This window comes from Hyla sarda, chromosome 10 (genome assembly GCF_029499605.1).
Source record: "Hyla sarda isolate aHylSar1 chromosome 10, aHylSar1.hap1, whole genome shotgun sequence".
Lineage (NCBI taxonomy): Eukaryota > Metazoa > Chordata > Amphibia > Anura > Hylidae > Hyla > Hyla sarda.
The window spans coordinates 100,214,508-100,233,933 of NC_079198.1; the positions used below are offsets into that span (position 1 = coordinate 100,214,508).

A 19,426-nucleotide genomic window follows, 5' to 3' on the forward strand; every position below is an offset into this window, starting at 1 on the left:
CGTTTAAAAAAAAACCATGGTGCCAGAACAGAACATTTTTCATTTTCACGGACCACTGTTCCAAAAATCTGTCAGACACCTGTGGGGCATAAATTCTCACTGTACCCCTTATTACATTCCATGAGGGGTGTAGTTTCCAAAATAGGGTCACGTGTCCATTGTTCTGGACTACGGGGGCTTTGTAAACACATGTGGCCTTCAATTCTGGACAAATTTTCTCTTCAAAAGCCCAATGGTGCTCCTTCTCTTCTGAGCATTGTAGTTCGCCCACAGAGCACTTTACATCCATATATGGGGTATGTTCTTACTTAGAAGAAATGGTGTTACACATTTTGGTGGGATTTTTTCCTATTTTCCCTTGTGAAATTGAAAAATTGAGGGTAACACCAGCATTTTAGTGAAATTTTTTTTTTTTTTTCATTTTCCCAGTTTTCCCAGAAGGATTTTGGCTTACTCAAGCTTATTTTGTCAAAATGTAGTCTTGCTTTTTTATATCTCTGTGTCAGCAGTGGGATCCTCCTGGGTCTTCATTTAACCCCTTAAGGACCTATGACCCGTCGTTCATAGCGGGTCGGGCCCGGCCTCTAACAACGGCCAAGACCCGTGGCTAATAGCGCGCAGCACTGATCGAGGTGCCACGCGGTATTAACCCTTTAAAGTGAAAGTAAATCATTGCCGGTTAGCTCAGGGAGCTGTTCGGGATGTCCGCGGCAAAATCGCACCATCCCAAACAACTATGAGACAGCAGGAAGGTCCCTTACCTTGCCTCCTGGTGTCCGATCGCCGAATGACTGCTCAGTGCCTGAGATCCAGGCATGAGCAGTCAAGCGGCAGAATCATTGACCAATGGTTTCCTATGAGAAACCATAGATCAATGTAAAAGATCAGTGTGTGCAGTGTTATAGTCCCCTATGAGAGCTATAACATTGCAAAAAAAAGTGAGAAAAAAGTTAATAAAGACCATTTAACCCCTTCCCTAATAAAAGTTTGAATCACCCCCCTTTTCCCATAAAAAAATGTCCAAATTATAAAAATATATCATTAAATACATTTTTGGTCACTTTTTATATCATGAAAAAATTATCAATAAGTCCTATCAATACAAAAATGGTACCGCTAAAAACTTAAGATCATGGCACAAAAAATTAGCCCTCATACCGCCCCATACATGGAAAAATAAAAAAGTTACAGGGGTCAGAAGATGACAATTTTAAAGGGGTACTCCGGCGCTTAGACATCTTATCCCCTATCGAAAGGATAGGGGATAAGATGCCTGATCGCGGGGGTCCCGCTGCTGTGGACCCCCGGGATCTTTCGCGCCACACCCCATTTAAAATCAGTCCCCGGAGCGTGTTTGCTCTGGGTGTGATTACTGTCGATCACGGGGCCGGAGCGTTGACGTCACAACGCTCCGGCCCCGTGATCGACAGTAATCACACCCAGAGCGAACGCGCTCCGGGCACTGATTTTAAACGGGGTGTGGCGTGCAAGATCACCCATCCCCGCGATGGGGGATAAGATGTCTAAGCACCGGAGTACCCCTTTAAACGTACACATTTTCCTGCATTTAATTATGAATTTTTTCCAGAGGTACGACAAAATCAAACCTATATAAATAGGGTATCATTTTAATTGCATGGACCTACAAAATAAAGAGAAGGTGTCATTTTTACAGAAAAATGTACTGTGTAGAAATTTTGTCTCACAATGATTTTATTTTCCATTTTGCAGTAGATTTTTGGGTAAAATGACTGACATAATTTAAAAGAAGAATTGGTGGCACAAAAAATAAGCCATCATATGGATTTTTAGGTACAAAATTGAAAGAGTTATGGTTTTTTAAAGGTAAGGAGGAAAAAACGAAAATGCAAAAACGGAAAACACAAGGGGTTAAAGGTCAACGGATAGTTCGCACTGATGCCCCCTGAGCCTGTAGGACAGCATGAATATCTTTGGAACTTGTTTGGGGCTGCTTATCCCCCATCCAGACTATCCTGCATTGACACCTGTCATCAATTTTTCTCTTCCATCCACACCCAGGGAGATTAGCTACAGTGTCATGGGTTGAAAATTTCTTGATAATGTTGTGCACTGTGGACAAAGACAAATCTAGATCTCCGGAGATGGACTTGTAAACTAGAGATTGTTGATATTTTTTCCACAATTTTGGTTCTCAAGTCCTCAGACAGTTCTCTTCTTTCTGTTGTCCATGCTTAGTGTGGCACACACAGACACACAATGCAAAGACTAAGTGAACTTCTCTCCTTTTTACCTCCTCTCAGGTGAGATTTTTATATTGCCCACACCTGTTACTTGCCCCCAGGTGAGTTTAACGGAGCATTAAATGCTTGAAACAATCTTATTTTTCCACAATTTTGAAAGGGTGCCAATAATTTTGTCCAGCCCATTTTTGGAGTTTGTTGTGACATTATGTCCAATTTGCTTTTGTTCCTCCCTTTTTTGGTTTAGTTCCAATACACACAAAGGGAATAAATATGTGTATAACAAAACATGTGTTACTGCAATCCTTTTCTGTGAGAAATACTTCATATTCTAGAAACATTTCAGGGGTGTCAACATTTACAGCCATGACTGTATTTCTGGTAAGTGTAACATTAAGGTGGCAAAAGGTTTTTTTTAGGAAAGATTATTATAAATCATTAAATCCTAAGGACCAAGCTTAGCATTCAAATAGGTATTTTTCAAGTTCTGTGTTTGATATGTACATCTTTATAGTAAAAATTTTAATTATTTTTCTTTTGTTTTCATACCTTAGATGTACTGGTACCATAGAGCACACACACACATTATTATTGAGTTAAGCTCCTTTAGTATGCTCAGAGGAAGGGCAATACAGTAGCCAAGGTTTCCCCTACACTGGGGTTTTTCCTGTCCTGAGTGTTACTGCACGCTCTTTGTTAGTGATTGGAGGTTACTACACATACATACATTTAATAAACGTAACATTTTTCACCTTTCTTTGAGAAAAATAGTGTTAGCAAAATGTACCGTATTTTTCGCCCTATAGGACGCACCGGCGTATAAGACACATCCTATTTTTAGGTGCAAAATCTAAAAAATTTAAGATTTTGAACCCAATAGTGGTCTTCAACCTGCGGACCTCCATATGTTGCAAAACTACAACTCCCAGCATGCCCGGACAGCCGTTGGCTGTGCGGGCATGCTGGGAGTTGTAGTTTTGCAACATCTGGAGGTCCGCAGATTGAAGACCACTATTGGGTTCAAAATCTTTATTTTTTTTAGATTTTGCACCTAAAAATAGGGTGCGTCTTATACGCCGGTGCGTCCTATAGGGCGAAAAATACGGTACATTTTGCTAACACTATTTTTCTCTTATGCATAGGAGGTAGTACTCACGTGTCCCCGCCGCTCTGGACCCGTCACCGCTGCCCTGGATGTTGCTCCATCGCTGTTGCCATGTCCCCGTCGCTCTGCTGCCGGTCTGCTGCTGAATGTCCCTGCTGCCGGCTGGGTATCCTCGCTCTCCGTCGCCGCCATCACGTCGTTACGCACGCCGACGCACGTACGCGACAACGTGATGACGAGGAAGGAGAGCGCCGGCCATACAAGGGATCCCTGAACGGAGAAGACACCGAGGAGGCAGGTAAGGTCCCCCCCGGTGTCCTGTAAGCACTAACCCGGCTATTCAGTCGGGCTGTTCGGGACCGCCGTGGTGAAATCGCGGCGGTCCTGAACAGCCCGACTGAACAGCCGGGTTAGTGTCACTTTCCCTTCAGACGCAGCGGTCAGCTTTGATCGCCGCGTCTGAAGGGTTAATACAGGGCATCACCGCGATCGATGATGTCCTGTATTAGCCGCGGGTCCCGGCCGTTGATGGCCGCAGGGACCGCCGCGATAGGGGTGCATTCGCCGTATAAGACGCACCGACTTTTCCCCCCCCAGTTTTGGGGAAGAAAAAGTGCGTCTTATACGGCGAAAAATACGGTAGATTACATGAGATTTGTTAAAGGGGTATTCCAGGATTTTTTTTTTTTATTTGACTATGCCACAGGGGCTGTAAAGTTAGTGTAGTTCATAATATCGTATCTGTACCTGTGTGTGACGGTGGTCTTACAATTCTTGTGTTATTTTCACCCCAATATTTATTTTTAACAGCATACAAACTGACTCAAGTCTCAGGATTTCCCAGGTTGTAGTGTGTTGAGACCTGACATCACTAGTCAGTTATTCAAAGGGAGCCTGTCTTCTTCAAAGGGTGGAGTGACAGAGAGATAATTTTGCAACAGCTGATTTGTGAGAGAGAGGAATGTAACTTCATACTTACAAGCATGGAACTATGGGATGTGTAGTTTAAGAGACCCAACTAAAACAGGAAATACCCAGATAGCCTGGCAGGTATGTACACGTGCTCTCTGATGACACGTGTCTCAGGAACCGCCCAGTTTAGAAGAGGTTTGCTATGGGGATTTGCTTCTAAACTGGGCGGTTCCCAAGACACGTGTCATCAGAGAGCACTTAGACAGAAAAGAACAACCTTAACTTCAGAAGCACATAAGTACTGAAAGGATTAAGATTTTTTTAATAGTCTTATGTTGTCTATTTTTTTCTTTGTAACTTATTCTCTTTTTTTCTCCTTTACTCTGCGCGTTCCGAGCCCACCCCGGCCTCCTTAGATGTCCTATCTGATGTTTTACAAGTCCTACATCTTCCAATGTTCCACTTCGCTGATCTTTCTTCAAACTACAAGGTTCCTCTCGTTGCTACAGACGGTAGGACCTGTCTCACTATCTCCACAGCCCACCACACATACTCATCATGGTGCGTCTGATCTCATTTAATGTGAAGGGGTTAAACTCCGACATTAAAAGACGCTTGCTTTTGAAAGAGCTGAAAGATAAAAAAGTTGATATAGCTCTAATTCAGGAGACACACCATGACGAGTCTTGCACATTTAAATTTGCCTTTCGACAATACCCAGAGGTATATGTAGCGACTCAAGACAGGAAGAGAGGGGGAGTAGCGATATTGATTTCCCGTACGTGTCGACTCCAAATTACTTCTACACATGCAGATCCTAATGGTAGATTAATTTTCATATCAGGCACATTGTCAAATGTCCCAATCACAATTTGTAATTTATATGCCCCCAATACTTCCCAAATTCCCTTTCTTAACAGGGTATTCACAAAATTAACCTCCACACTCCCTACCACGCTTATTATTGGTGGTGATTTTAATGTACCCTTCTCGACCTCTATGGACAGATTATCAGTTAAACATCCCGTTCCCTCTCCTTCTGCAATACGACTATCTACAACATTCCGCCAATCTATTAGGAAGTTCCATTTGTTCGACTTATGGAGGATCTGTAATCCCAATAATAAGGAATTTACCTTTCTATCACATCCCCACTCTACTCACAGTAGGATCGATATGTTCATGGGCAATTTATTAGGCCTTAGATTAATGGATAAAGTAACAATTCACTCAATAACATGGTCAGATCACGCTCCTGTCACTTTAGACCTGAGGCCAGCCTCTACTCCTAGAAGACATTGTCATTGGAGATTGAATGAATCTCTTATAAAGAAACCTGAACATAGAGAAACTTTGGCGGCTGGCCTCCGGGACTATTTTGACAATAATTGTGCTGCCTTTTTAGGTTAACTGCATTATAATGATAGGCTGTGTAGTGTACCACTGCCATCTAGTGGCAGAAGTTAATATCAGCTTTACTTACACAGATAGTTTATACAGACAGGAAGTGACCTTTGTTCCAGGAAGCTCTTCCACCATCTTGAGGTCACTCTTTCACTGGGCAGGCAGCATGTATCTATCTCTCCCATGAGGTTTGGGACATCATCACCTGTAAGTGCCTTTCTGCTTAGTTATTTGTCATTTATGCTAGGCTAATGATTCCATGTGTACTGATATGTTGTTATTGTATTGTATTGCAGTTTCACAGACTAAAATAAAGTTGGAGTCCTCTGGTGGACAATACAAGCATGGGCTTCTGTTTACTGGAGTCTTTAACAAGTGTTTAGCTGTCCGTTTAGAACCACACATAGTCAGTGTTTTGAGAGCGGAACAGTGAAAAGGTGATAGCACAACAAGCCTGGAGATAGGAGTTGCTGCACAGACAGAATGAGTCTAAGATCAGGAAGTCAGTATAATGCTGAAGATCAGCTACCTGGGACACATCAAGGCAGGGAGAGCACGCCAAGTGTCCAGCAGGAGGATGTACGCTCACGCTCATCTAGATCAGCAAGGTCCAGTCAGATTTCATCAGCAAGTGCCCTTTTTGCCAGGGCTCGCGCCAAAGCAGAGGCTGCTCGCGTTCAGCTAGAATTTGCTGAGAAAGAGGCTGCCATTATGAAGGAAAGATCAGAGAAAGAGGCTGCCATTATGAAGGAAAGATCAGAGAAAGAGGCTGCCATTATGAAGGAAAGATCAGAGAAAGAGGCTGCCATTATGAAGGAAAGATCAGAGAAAGAGGCTGCCATTATAAAAGAAAAAACTGAACAGGAAGCAAAGTTGCATATTCTTCAACGTCAGTGTGCAGCCGCTGCTGCAGCAGCAGAAGCAGCAGCTTATGCGGATATTGAGCGGTCTGGAATGGAATCTATCCACGAAGGCCCAGATGTGCCCGAGAAACCGCTTTCCTCTGCAGAACGCACTAGGGCGTATGTCCAAGATATTTCAAGTGGCAGCTCAACAATACCGTTTCTCAATCCAAAGTCAGCTGAATTTAAACCAAAACCATCAGTACTCCTGAGCGCACGAAAAGAAACCCATGAGGCTGGCAGTAACAGAGTGATAAAAGAAGAATCCTCACCGCAGCAACCCAAACACCAGAGCATGCAAGACGTCACTAAATATCTTATCCGTAAAGAAATGGTTAATACAGGCTTCCTCAAGTTTGATGACTGCCCAGAAAATTACTGGGCATGGAAGGCTTCTTTTCTGAATGCAGTCAAAGACTTGGACTTAACAGCAGCTGAGACGCTAGACCTGATGGTAAAGTGGCTTGGGTCTGAGTCTACAGAGCATGCAAGAAGGATGCGCAGGATACACCTATTTAACCCTTCAGTAGGACTCGATATGGCCTGGCAAAGGCTAGAAGAAAGATATGGATCACCAGAGGCAATTGAAGGTGCTCTGATGAAAAGACTGGAGTCTTTCCCTAAGCTAAACAGCAAAGACAATTTAAAACTGCAAGAGCTGGGTGATATTCTTTGGGAAGTCCAGTGTGCCAAAGAAGAAGGTTATTTAAGGGGACTTGCACATTTAGATACTGCCAACGGTACTAAGCCTATAGTGGAGAAACTACCTCACCACCTGCAAGAGAAATGGGTGAGTGTTGGAGCTAAATACAAAGAAGAACATGGTGTCCCCTTCCCCCCTTTCTTTGTGTTTTCTAGGTTTGTACAGCAGCAAGCTAAGATGAGGTGCGATCCCAGTTTTTCCTTCATCACCAGCAGCCAACTGCCTAAGGCAGAAAAGCCACCTAGATCCTACAATAGGACTTCAGTGATCACCCACAAGACAACAGTTCCCTCTGAGGACCCAGGAGATTCAAGCAGCTACAAGGTAAACACCTTTGAAGGCCCTGACAGACTTTGCCCACTTCATAAAAAGCCCCATCCTCTAAACAAGTGCAAAGGGTTCAAAAGTAAACCTATCAAGGAAAGGTTAGCCTTTCTTAGACAAAACGGCATATGCTTCAAGTGTTGTGAATCCACCAAACACATAGCTAAAGACTGCAAAATACAAGCAAATTGCTCAGAATGTGGCAGTGACAGACACATCTCAGCTCTGCACCCCAATACTTTGCATCAACCATTAGAGGTCACTGAAACCCCAAAAGATGAGGGCAGGGAGCAAAAAGATAAATCAGCTATCCCAGTAATGTCCAAATGCACTGAAATCTGTGGTGACAGTACAAATCCACGCTCATGTTCCAAGATCTGTCTAGCAACAGTGTACCCCACAGGGAAAAGAGAAAAGGCAGTAAAGATGTATGTGGTTCTGGATGAACAAAGTAACAGGTCGCTGGCAAGGTCAGACTTTTTTGATGCCTTCAACATTACATCAAGGGCAGTTCCATACACCCTAAAGACATGTGCAGGAGTGATAGAAACTTCAGGGAGAAGAGCTACTGACTTTACTATTGAGTCTCTTGACAAGAGGATCCATCTCTCACTTCCCACTTTGATAGAGTGTGATATGATACCAGATGATAAATCAGAGATCCCTACACCAGAAGTGGCCCTTCATCATCCTCATCTTAATGCAATATCTCACCTTATTCCAGCTGTCCAGACAGACGTCTCTATTCTTCTACTTCTTGGAAGAGACATTCTACAGGTGCATAAGGTACGCCAACAAATTAATGGACCATTTAATGCCCCCTATGCGCAAAGACTTGACTTGGGGTGGGTTATAGTAGGAGAAGTTTGTTTGGGAGCAGCTCATCGGCCTGACAGTGTCAACACTTCTAAGACATCTGTGTTAACAAATGGACGCACGTCCCTTCTCAGTCCATGCCAAAACAGCTTTGTTGTTAAAGAAACCCTAAAACCATACTGTGGCTCTCCTTCCAGTTATGATAGGAATATTAGTAGTGGTCTGAAGACCGACAATTTAGGGAACTCAGTGTTCCAGAAGACAAAAGATGATGACAAACAAGCAATGTCCATAGATGATCAAACCTTTCTCCACATCATGGATAAAGAGACTTTCCAAGATAAGAACAACAATTGGGTAGCCCCTTTACCTTTTCGCAAACCAAGGTGTTATTTACCTAGTAACAGAGAGCAAGCCATGAAGCGCTTAAACACACTACGCAAAACTTTGCAAAGAAAGCCTGAAGTGAAAAAAGACTTTACAGAATTTATCAAAAGGATGCTGGACAATAATCATGCTGAATTAGCACCATCACTGGATAAAGGTAAAGAACACTGGTATCTGCCAATGTTTGGCGTTTACCATCCACACAAGCCAGATCAAATAAGAGTTGTGTTCGATTCCAGTGCTCAACAGGAAGGCATTTCACTAAACGATGTACTGCTGAGTGGCCCAGACCTAAATAACACACTTCTGGGTGTCCTCTTGCGCTTCAGGAAGGAGCCTATTGCCTTCACAGCTGATGTGCAACAGATGTTTTATTGTTTTCTAGTGAGAGAGGACCATCGAGACTACCTGCGTTTCCTGTGGTACAAGGATAACGACATAGATAAAGAGGTAACAGAGTACAGAATGAGAGTACATGTTTTTGGTAACAGCCCTTCCCCCGCTGTTGCCATATATTGTATGCGGAAAGCTGCCCAGAAAGGTGCAGAACGTTATGGTCAAGATGCCAAGCACTTTGTGATGAGACATTTCTATGTAGATGACGGACTTGCTTCAGCGAACACACCTGAAGGAGCAGTTAACATTCTCAACAAAGCAAAACAAATGCTGGCAGAGTCTAATCTGCGACTACATAAGATTGCCTCTAACAGCAAACAAGTCATGGAAGCTTTCACCGCAGAAGACAGAGCTAAAGACCTCAAAGACCTTTGCCTGGGAACAGACACCCTTCCATTGCAGAAAAGTCTAGGCCTAAGCTGGGATCTAGATAAAGACTGTTTTGTGTTTCAGGTTTGTTCAGCAGAAAAGCCATTCACAAGAAGAGGGATCCTATCCACTGTTAACAGTCTCTACGACCCTCTCGGGTTTGTGGCACCAGTCACCATAAAAGGTAAGGCCTTAGTTCGTGAACTATCAAGTGGAGAAAGTGAGTGGGATGCCTTACTTCCACAAGAAAGACTCCATGAGTGGGTCCAATGGACAGAGTCTTTACAAGCCTTACAATGTTTACAAATATCTAGGTGTTATGTTCCTCTTTCATTGTCACAGGCCTGCAAAAAAGAACTGTACATCTTTTCAGATGCATCTGTTATAGCAATAGGTGCCGTTGCTTACTTGAAGGTAAGCGATGTAGGAAATGTCTGCCATGTTGGATTTGTTATGGGAAAATCCAAGCTAAGTCCTAGGCCAGCACACACAATCCCACGTCTAGAGTTATGTGCAGCTGTACTAGCGGTTGAACTGTATGAGCTGGTGAGAGACGAGATAGACCTAGACCTAGATGCTGTGAAATTCTTTACAGACAGTAAAACAGTCCTAGGCTATATCTGCAACACTACAAAGAGATTCTTTTTATATGTTTCTAATCGGGTGAACAGGATCAGACAAACAACACGTCCAGAGCAATGGTTCTATGTGCCCTCAGAACAAAATCCTGCAGATTATGCTACCAGGCCTACACAGATAGCTTGCCTTCAGAACTCTATATGGTTTTCAGGGCCAACTTTTCTGTATCAGACGGCTGTAGATAGTCCTGACACCAATGTTTACCCTTTAGTGGAGCCCGAAGCTGATCCTGAAATTAGGTCAGAAGTAGTAAGCTTCAGTACTAAAGCCCTTGACGCTAGACTGCAGCCACATCGTTTTGTAAGATTTTCGGACTGGAAGAGACTGAACAGGGTTATAGCGAAGTTAATCCATGTTACCAAAAGCTTCCAAAAGAAACCTAATGATGATCAACCTGGAAGTTGGAGAGTTTTCCATGAAAGGGTTAGTTTAGAAGAACTTTCACTAGCCAAGAGAGTTATAATTTCTTCTGTACAGCGCACATGTTTCAGGCAAGAATATGACTGTATTGAACAGCAAAAGATGCTTCCTAAACATAGCCGTCTTACAAAACTAAGTCCCTTTATAGATCAATATGGATTATTGAGAGTAGGTGGCCGTTTATCTTATGCCACGCTGTCAGATGAAGAGAAACAGCCTGTCATCATTCCTCACGATCACTACATTGCTACCTTGATCATAAGATATTATCACAGTCAGACAGTACACCAAGGGCGACACATTACTGAAGGTGCAATCAGAGCTGCAGGATTCTGGATTCTTGGTGGAAAACGTCTAGTGTCTGCAATCATTCACAAATGTGTCGTATGCCGTAAGCTCAGAGGGAGATTTGAAAGCCAAAAGATGGCAGAATTACCAAAAGATAGAGTCAATCCTGAACCTCCATTCACTAGTGTGGGTGTTGATGTGTTTGGTCCCTGGGAAGTTGTAACACGCCGAACTAGAGGAGGCAGCGCTGACAGCAAACGCTGGGCTGTTCTTTTCACGTGTCTTTCTATAAGAGCAGTGCATATAGAATTGATTGAGTCCATGTCAGCATCCAGTTTCATCAATGCTCTGAGAAGATTCTTTTCTGTTCGTGGTCCGGCTAAGTTGATTCGCTCAGATAGAGGTACGAACTTTGTAGGAGCATGCAAGGAGCTGCATATATGCTCAAATGATGCAGAACTTCTAAATTATCTTCAAGACAAAGGATGTACATGGCTCTTTAACACTCCACACTCATCTCACATGGGAGGTGCTTGGGAGAGATTAATTGGTGTGGCTAGACGAATTTTAGATGCAATGTTGCTCCAATCCAAACCCACTCACCTGACTCATGAGACTTTGAGTACTTTCATGGCAGAAGTTATGGCCATCATTAATTCAAGACCTTTGGTACCAATATCTACAGATCCAGATAACCCAACAGTTCTTACCCCTGCTATGCTCATGACCCAAAAGGTAGACTCTTTATCAGCCCCCTGTGGAGACTTTAGTACAACAGAACTTCATGCAAAGCAATGGAAACAAGTCCAATGTCTGGCTGATACATTTTGGAAGAGATGGAGGAGAGATTACCTATTTACCTTACAGAGTCGCAAGAAATGGGCAGAGACTGGTCCCAATATCAAGGTGGGAAATGTTGTGTTATTGAAAGATATTCAAGAAAGCAGAAATAACTGGCCTATGGGAATTGTCACAAATACGTTGCCAAGTAAAGATGGTAATGTCAGAAAGGTTGAAGTAAAAGTCACGAAACAAGGGACTGTTAAAGTGTACGCCAGACCAGTTTCTGATGTCATTGTTCTCCTTTGAGTATTTCTGTTCTGTTATTGGCTCAATACATAACTAAGAGCTTGTCACTGAGAGTTTTCAAATGTGACATTTGCCTCGAGCTGAATTCCATTCTGTGGATTACAAATGGGGTAGGAGATAGTTTGGCCTAGTGCGGCTTCTCCTATCTGAAGATGGGTTTATGGACAGAACTATTTCTTCATGTGGATTACCAGCTTGAAGTGCCACAGCCAAGAGACACTGATATTGTGGACTTATGTTATAGTTTGTTACTAGTTATGGTCAGGAATACAATATCTTATTAATATGTTTTTCCCTGTACATCAGATATGTATAGGTAGTGATATAATGTATTATATCAGGCAGGGAGTGTGCTGCCTTTTTAGGTTAACTGCATTATAATGATAGGCTGTGTAGTGTACCACTGCCATCTAGTGGCAGAAGTTAATATCAGCTTTACTTACACAGATAGTTTATACAGACAGGAAGTGACCTTTGTTCCAGGAAGCTCTTCCACCATCTTGAGGTCACTCTTTCACTGGGCAGGCAGCATGTATCTATCTCTCCCATGAGGTTTGGGACATCATCACCTGTAAGTGCCTTTCTGCTTAGTTATTTGTCATTTATGCTAGGCTAATGATTCCATGTGTACTGATATGTTGTTATTGTATTGTATTGCAGTTTCACAGACTAAAATAAAGTTGGAGTCCTCTGGTGGACAATACAAGCATGGGCTTCTGTTTACTGGAGTCTTTAACAAGTGTTTAGCTGTCCGTTTAGAACCACACATAGTCAGTGTTTTGAGAGCGGAACAATAATGTTGACAGTGTATTATTGGCCTCTACCCTTTGGGAGGCCCATAAAGCTGTTTTTAGAGGCAACTGTATCTCCTTAGCCTCTCATATTAAACCTACCAATGTAAAAGAATATTCTGACCTACGGAAAAAACTGACACGCTTAGAAGGAGTAATGACAAGAAATCCTTCCCTGAGAGTCCTTAAACAAATAACTTCCCTGAGAGATGCTTTGAGAGATTTAGATATTAGAAAAGTGGAAAAATTAATCACATACACAAAGCACACGTACTATGCTAAGACGAAAAAGCCTCATTCTTTGTTAGTATCTCAGCTAAATCAACAACAATATAAAAGAAACCCTTTTTCAATTAAAAACTCACGTGGTCAATTGGTATATGACCCGGAACAAATAGTCAACTCGTTCCATGAATACTACTCTAATCTTTACAACCTCCCTTCAAATCTCCCAACTAACCAAACTGTTAGAGATGACAAACTTAGAGCTTACCTTGCTGAATGTGGTCTATCACGCATAGCGGACACTGATCTACAGTTCTTAAACAAGGTGATCTCTGAGGAAGAACTCTTTGAGACTATCAGAGACTTACCTAACGGTAAAACCCCCGGCCCAGATGGTCTCCCATATTTATATTATAAGTCTTTCTTTGACATTCTAGGCCCCTACCTTGTCACACTTTATAATTCATTTATGTCGGGTTCCCCTGTACCATCCTCCAAGCTTGACTCCTACATCACGGTAATCCCTAAACCCAATAAAGATCTATCAGATTGTGCGAGTGATCGCCCTATATCACTTCTAAATTCTGATCTGAAAATGTATAGCAAATTATTGGCCAATAGACTCAGTACTGTCCTCCCCTTCTTATAGATAAGGATCAAGTAGGTTTCATTGTCCATAGACAGGCTGGTGATAACACCAGACGCACCATTGACCTTATTGAAGTTTTAAATAAATCTAAATCTGCCGGCCTCTTACTGAGTCTTGACGCAGAGAAAGCGTTTGATCGCTTAAACTGGCCTTTTCTAATGTCCACCCTTGGTGCATATGGTTTATCAGGTCCGTTTTTATGTGCAATTGAACAACTCTATACTCTCCCTTCAGCCCAAATCAAATTGCCCCATGCTACTTCGCCGAAATTACAGATACGTAATGGTACCAGACAGGGCTGCCCCCTTTCCCCGTTGCTTTTCGTACTATGTATAGAGCCTTTAGCCAGTCAAATCCGTGCTTGTCCAGACATCTCCGGTGTTGTAGTGCAAAGTAAAGAGTACAACGTTTAGCTATTCGCGGACGATGTCCTGCTGACCCTCACTAGACCATTGATCTCACTCCCTTCTCTTCACTCGATACTGGACATGTACGGACAAATGTCAGGATACAAAATTAACAGCAAAACGGAAGCTATGCCCATTAACTTACCCGTCACGACACTTAACATTTTGAAAACTACCTTTCCTTATAGATGGCCGGACTCTTCCCTCAGTTACTTAGGAATCTGCCTTACCCCTACCTACTCTTCTTTATATAAACATCATTTCCCGAGATTCTTCGCTGATATGGATTCACTGTTGAGCAAATGGTCTTCTTTACCTCTGTCACTCATTGGTAGAATCACTGCTATTAAAATGTCCATTCTACCCAAATTTTTGTACTTACTAGAAACTCTGCCTATTTTGATTCCTAATAAAGCACTAAAGAGGTTTCAAACGTCCCTACTTAAATTTATCTGGCGGGGTGGCAGACACAGGGTGCCACTTTCAGTTATTACTTCAGGGAAATCACATGGTGGTCTGGCCATGCCTGATATTTTTAAATATTACCATGCTGTCCATCTTAGACGTATTCCGTCTTGGACACAATTCTTGGCTTACAATAAATGGACAGATATTGAAAAAAAATGGATTGCCCCCACTCACCCGTGTTCCTTAATTTGGTCTTCTCCTCCTCTTGTCTTACCCAAAAATTTACTGGGCCCAATGAGATCCACCATAACTCTTTGGAGGAAACTCACTGATATCTACACTTTGAAGTCTTCTCCATCCACTCTTTCTCCTCTATTGTTTAACCCCTATGTCCCCGACAGTACTAACCCAGAAATCATCACACCTTGGGTGATAGCACACATCTTTCATCTCGCAGACTTAATAGAACCTGTTCAAAGGAAGATTGTCCCATTTTCTACCCTACAAAGGCAACATGACCTACCCAATGAATCAAGCAAGTTTTACCACATTACACTAAACAAGTTATTATCCTCTACAGTGAATAGCCCTTTTTCTCGCCCTACCCCATTTGAGATTTTATGTAAAAGAGGATCCTCGACACGAGGATTGATATCAGAAATCTATTCCATCCTCAACACACCTGCTGACTCTACCACTATAAACCATGCATATATGGCAAAATGGGAGTCATATTTGGGAACCCCAATCTCTCCTGCTACCTGGAGGACAGTCTGGACACACACGGCGAAAGCCTCTTCTTGTATTGCTCATAAAGAAGCGCAATACAAAATCTTGTTCCACTGGTACCATACCCCTGTGGTCCTTAATCGATATTATCCAGATGTGTCCTCCAGTTGTTGGAGATGCCAATCCAGTTTGGGTACCTTACCTCATATCTTCTGGGACTGCCCCTCACTTAGACACTTCTGGTTAGAGGTTCAAACTATGGTAAGATCAGTGATTAATAAAGATATCCCGTTCCATCCTTTAACATACCTCCTCAACCTCCCTCCCAAAGACATGCAAAGACCTGAGATTAGACTATTTCATCATATTTTAATTGCAGCTAAGAGCTTGATTGCCCAACGTTGGCGCACTACAGACGTACCCACTATGCTACATCTGAAGAATAAAATTTCGTCAATCAGAAAAATGGAATACCTTTCAGCTCTGACAGACAATCTCTTACCCAAGTTCTATAAAATCTGGATGGTCTGGGATAGGTTCATAGAAACGGAAGCAACATCATGAGACGGTGGGGTTGGGTCTCGGATCTGCGCGGGTCCGTTCTTTTCACTTTTTCTTTTCCTCTACTTTTCCTTATTATTTGTGTCCCCCTTTCAACAGTCTCCTCATCTGTTTCATGGCTCCTCCTATTTACCACATTTTTTATCCATATATCTAGGACGTTTTTGTCCTATATCCCAAATTATGATGTAGTCTTATTGTAAGACTTGCTCTATGTTCTCAATTGTCGCTGAAGATAAACGATTCTCATTATTATTTACCTTCTTTAATCGAAATGTTTTATGCATACCTTATCATGTTTGTTTTTCCATTGCCATATTGGGTTCGAAACACTTCTGTTCCAAACTGGTGGGTCTGCATGGATATCTGGGATGTTATTTCTATTGTTATATGTCGACTGAATACGTGAAGTTGAGACATCATATGGACTGTTGATCACCGTCTTATGTCCTCTTCCTATACTCCTTTCCCCTCTTTTTTACTTTTATTTACCTGAAGATGTGCCTGTTCTTTATATTTATTTATTTACTTATTTTATTTTTATTTTCTTTATATGTATTTGTTCTTCTTTGTTTTGGAATTTTTTTTTTTTGAAAAATAAACAGTTATTTAAAAAAAAAAAAAGATTTTTTAATAGAAGTAATTTACAAATCTGTTTAACTTTCTGGAGCCAGTTGATATATATATATATATATATATATATATATATATATATATATATATATATAAAAAAAAAAAAGTTTTTTCCTGGATAACCCCTTAAGGACGCAGGACGTAAATGTACGTCCTGGTGAGGTGGTACTTAACGCACCAGGACGTACATTTACGTCCTGTGCATAACCGCGGGCATCGGAGCGATGCCCGTGTCATGCGCGGCTGATCCCGGCTGCTGATCGCAGCCAGGGACCCGCCGGCAATGGCCGACGTCCACGATCTCGCGGGCGTCCGCCATTAACCCCTCAGGTGCCGGGATCAATACAGATCCCGGCATCTGCGGCAGTGCGCGATTTGAATGAATGATCGGATCGCCCGCAGCGCTGCTGCGGGGATCCGATCATTCATAACGCCGCACGGAGGTCCCCTCTCCTTCCTCCGTGCGGCTCCCGACGTCTCCTGCTCTGGTCTGTGATCGAGCAGACCAGAGCAGAAGATGACCGAAAACACTGATCTGTTCTATGTCCTATACATAGAACAGATCAGTATTAGCAATCAAGGTATTGCTATGAATAGTCCCCTATGGGGACTATTCAAGTGTAAAAAAAAATGTAAAAAAATGTAAAAGTAAAAAAAAAGTGAAAAATCCCCTCCCCCAATAAAAAAGTAAAACGTCCGTTTTTTCCTATTTTACCCCCAAAAAGCGTAAAAAAATTTTTTATAGACATATTTGGTATCGCCGCGTGCATAAATGTCCGAACTATTAAAATAAAATGTTAATGATCCCGTACGGTGAACGGCGTGAACGAAAAAAAAAAAGTCCAAAATTCCTACTTTTTTAATACATTTTATAAAAAAAAAATTATAAAAAATGTATTAAATGTTTTTTGTATGCAAATGTGGTATCAAAAAAAAGTACAGATCATGGCACAAAAAATGAGCCCCCATACCGCCGCTTATACGGAAAAATAAAAAAGTTAGAGGTCATCAAAATAAAGGGATTATAAACGTACTAATTTGGTTAAAAAGTTTGAGATTTTTTTTAAGCGCAACAATAATATAAAAGTATGTAATAATGGGTATCATTTTAATCGTATTGACCCTCAGAATAAAGAACACACGTCATTTTTACCATACATTGTACGGCGTGAAAACGAAACCTACCAAAATTAGCAAAATTGCATTTTTCGTTTTAATTTCCCCACAAAAATAGTGTTTTTTGGTTGCGCCATACATTTTATGATATAATGAGTGATGTCATTACAAAGGACAACTGGTCGTGCAAAAAACAAGCCCTCATACTAGTCTGTGGATGAAAATATAAAAGAGTTATGATTTTTAGAAGGCGAGGAGGAAAAAATGAAAACGTAAAAATGTAATTGTCTGAGTCCTTAAGGCCAAAATGGGCTGAGTCCTTAAGAGGTTAAACAGATTTGTAAATTTCTTCTATTTAAAAATCTTAATCCTTCCAGTACTTTTCAGCTGATGTATGCGCCAGAGAAAGTTGTATTTCTTCCTGGAGTTTTTTCAGTCTGACCACAGTGCTCTCTGCTGACACCTCTGTCCATGTCAGGAACTGTCCGGAGCAGGATAGGTTTGCTTTTGGGCATTTGCTTGTCATCTGGACAGTTCCTGATACGGACAGAGGTGTCAGCAGAGAGCACTGTGGTCAGACAAAAAGTCCAGAAAGAAATACAACTTCCTGTGGAGCATACAGCAGCTTATAAGTACTGGAATGATTAAGATTTTTTTTTTTTTTTTTTTTTTTATAGAAGTAGTTTACAAATCTGTTTAACTTTCTGGCACCAGAAGTACCCCACTGGAGTACCCCTTTAATTTCCTGGCCTGTCCATCGGCATTGCCTCATTCTCATGTGATCTCTGCACTAAGGGGATATTCATCACACCCTACTTTAAACCACTGGCTTCTAAAGGACTTCATCTCAAGCCCTTCAGGCTACATCACTTAAATGTTACTCTAGAACAGTGGTCTCCATACTGTGGACCTCTAGATATTGCAAAACTACAACTCCAGGCATGCCCGGACAGCCGTTGGCTGTCCGGGCATGCTGGGAGTTGTAGTTTTGCAACAGCTGGAGGTGCACAGTTTAGAAGTTCTTAGAGAACAAGGGTCTTTTGGTCATATGAAAGAAGTCCCAGTTGACAAAAGGATTCAGGATATTCAGTAATTGGGGAGAACACTCAGATCTCTGGACTTCTGCCCAGTAAGCTTTGTGGTGACGGTATAGGGCCGGCAAACATAACCCCTCCAGGCTGCCCCTTGGTGAAAGCCCAGATCCAAAGCCTCCAACAAGATATCCTAAAATATATTAAAAACAAGGATCCGGCTTTGGACTCTCCTATAAACCGGCCTGTCAAGTGGTGGTTAACAGAAAATCGTCTACCATGTAAAAACATTACTGCCCCTCCCTTCAGCCCCATGTAAAAAAATAAAAAAAAATAATCACTCCTCCTCATGTTAGCTTCTCCAACATCCCCCCCCCCCCCCCCCAAAAAAAAAAAAAAAAATGCAGTCACATGTAAAAAGCTATCCTGTCCCTCCGGCTCCTTCAACATACAGTCCCATGTTAAAAAATAAAAAAAAACTCCCTTCAACATAGTCCCATGTAAATTACATCACTCTCCTCCTTTCCGCACCACACGGTCCCATGTAAATAACATCCCTTCTGAGCCCCCGGTAAAACCTCATTCCCCTCCCTTCAAACCCTTCAACACCCAGTCCTATGTAAATATCATCATTCCCCTCTGCCCAATATATAGTTCCATGCAAAACACGTCACTCCCCTCAGCTTCCTCCATCACTCCTCATCCCTAACATACAGTCCCATGTAAATAATATCACTCCTCATCCCTAACATACAGTCCCATGTAAATAATATCACTCCTCATCCCTAACATACAGTCCCATGTAAATAATATCACTCCTCATCCCTAACATACAGTCCCATGTAAATAATATCACTCCTCATCCCTAACATACAGTCCCATGTAAATAATATCACTCCT

At 42.0% G+C, this 19,426-nt stretch overlaps 1 protein-coding gene across 3 annotated transcripts; it reads left to right on the plus strand.

Moving 5' to 3' along the window:
• The first annotated feature begins 6,099 nt into the window (after nt 1–6,099).
• LOC130293394 (uncharacterized) lies at nt 6,100–12,682 on the plus strand. 3 transcript variants are annotated; one of them, XM_056542025.1, is made up of 3 exons: nt 6,100–9,724; nt 12,424–12,547; nt 12,637–12,682. In XM_056542025.1, the coding sequence occupies exons 1-2, from the start codon at nt 6,127–6,129 to the stop codon at nt 12,525–12,527; spliced, it is 3,702 nt and encodes a 1,233-aa protein (XP_056398000.1). In that variant the 5' UTR covers nt 6,100–6,126; the 3' UTR covers nt 12,528–12,547; nt 12,637–12,682. The 3 variants fall into 3 exon arrangements, with proteins under 3 accessions (XP_056398000.1, XP_056397998.1, XP_056397999.1); XM_056542023.1 differs by lacking the exons at nt 12,424–12,547; nt 12,637–12,682 and adding an exon at nt 9,883–10,169; XM_056542024.1 differs by having other exon boundaries at nt 6,101–9,724; nt 12,424–12,682.
• Nucleotides 12,683–19,426: the final 6,744 nt, after the last annotated feature.

Coding starts and splice junctions, on each gene's coding strand:
- LOC130293394 (XM_056542023.1), top strand. CDS start 6,127: ATGAGTCTAAGATCAGGAAGTCAGTATAATGCTGAAGATCAGCTACCT. Junction 9,725..9,882: donor GGCACCAGTCACCATAAAAG/GTAAGGCCTTAG, acceptor TCATTGTCACAG/GCCTGCAAAAAAGAACTGTA.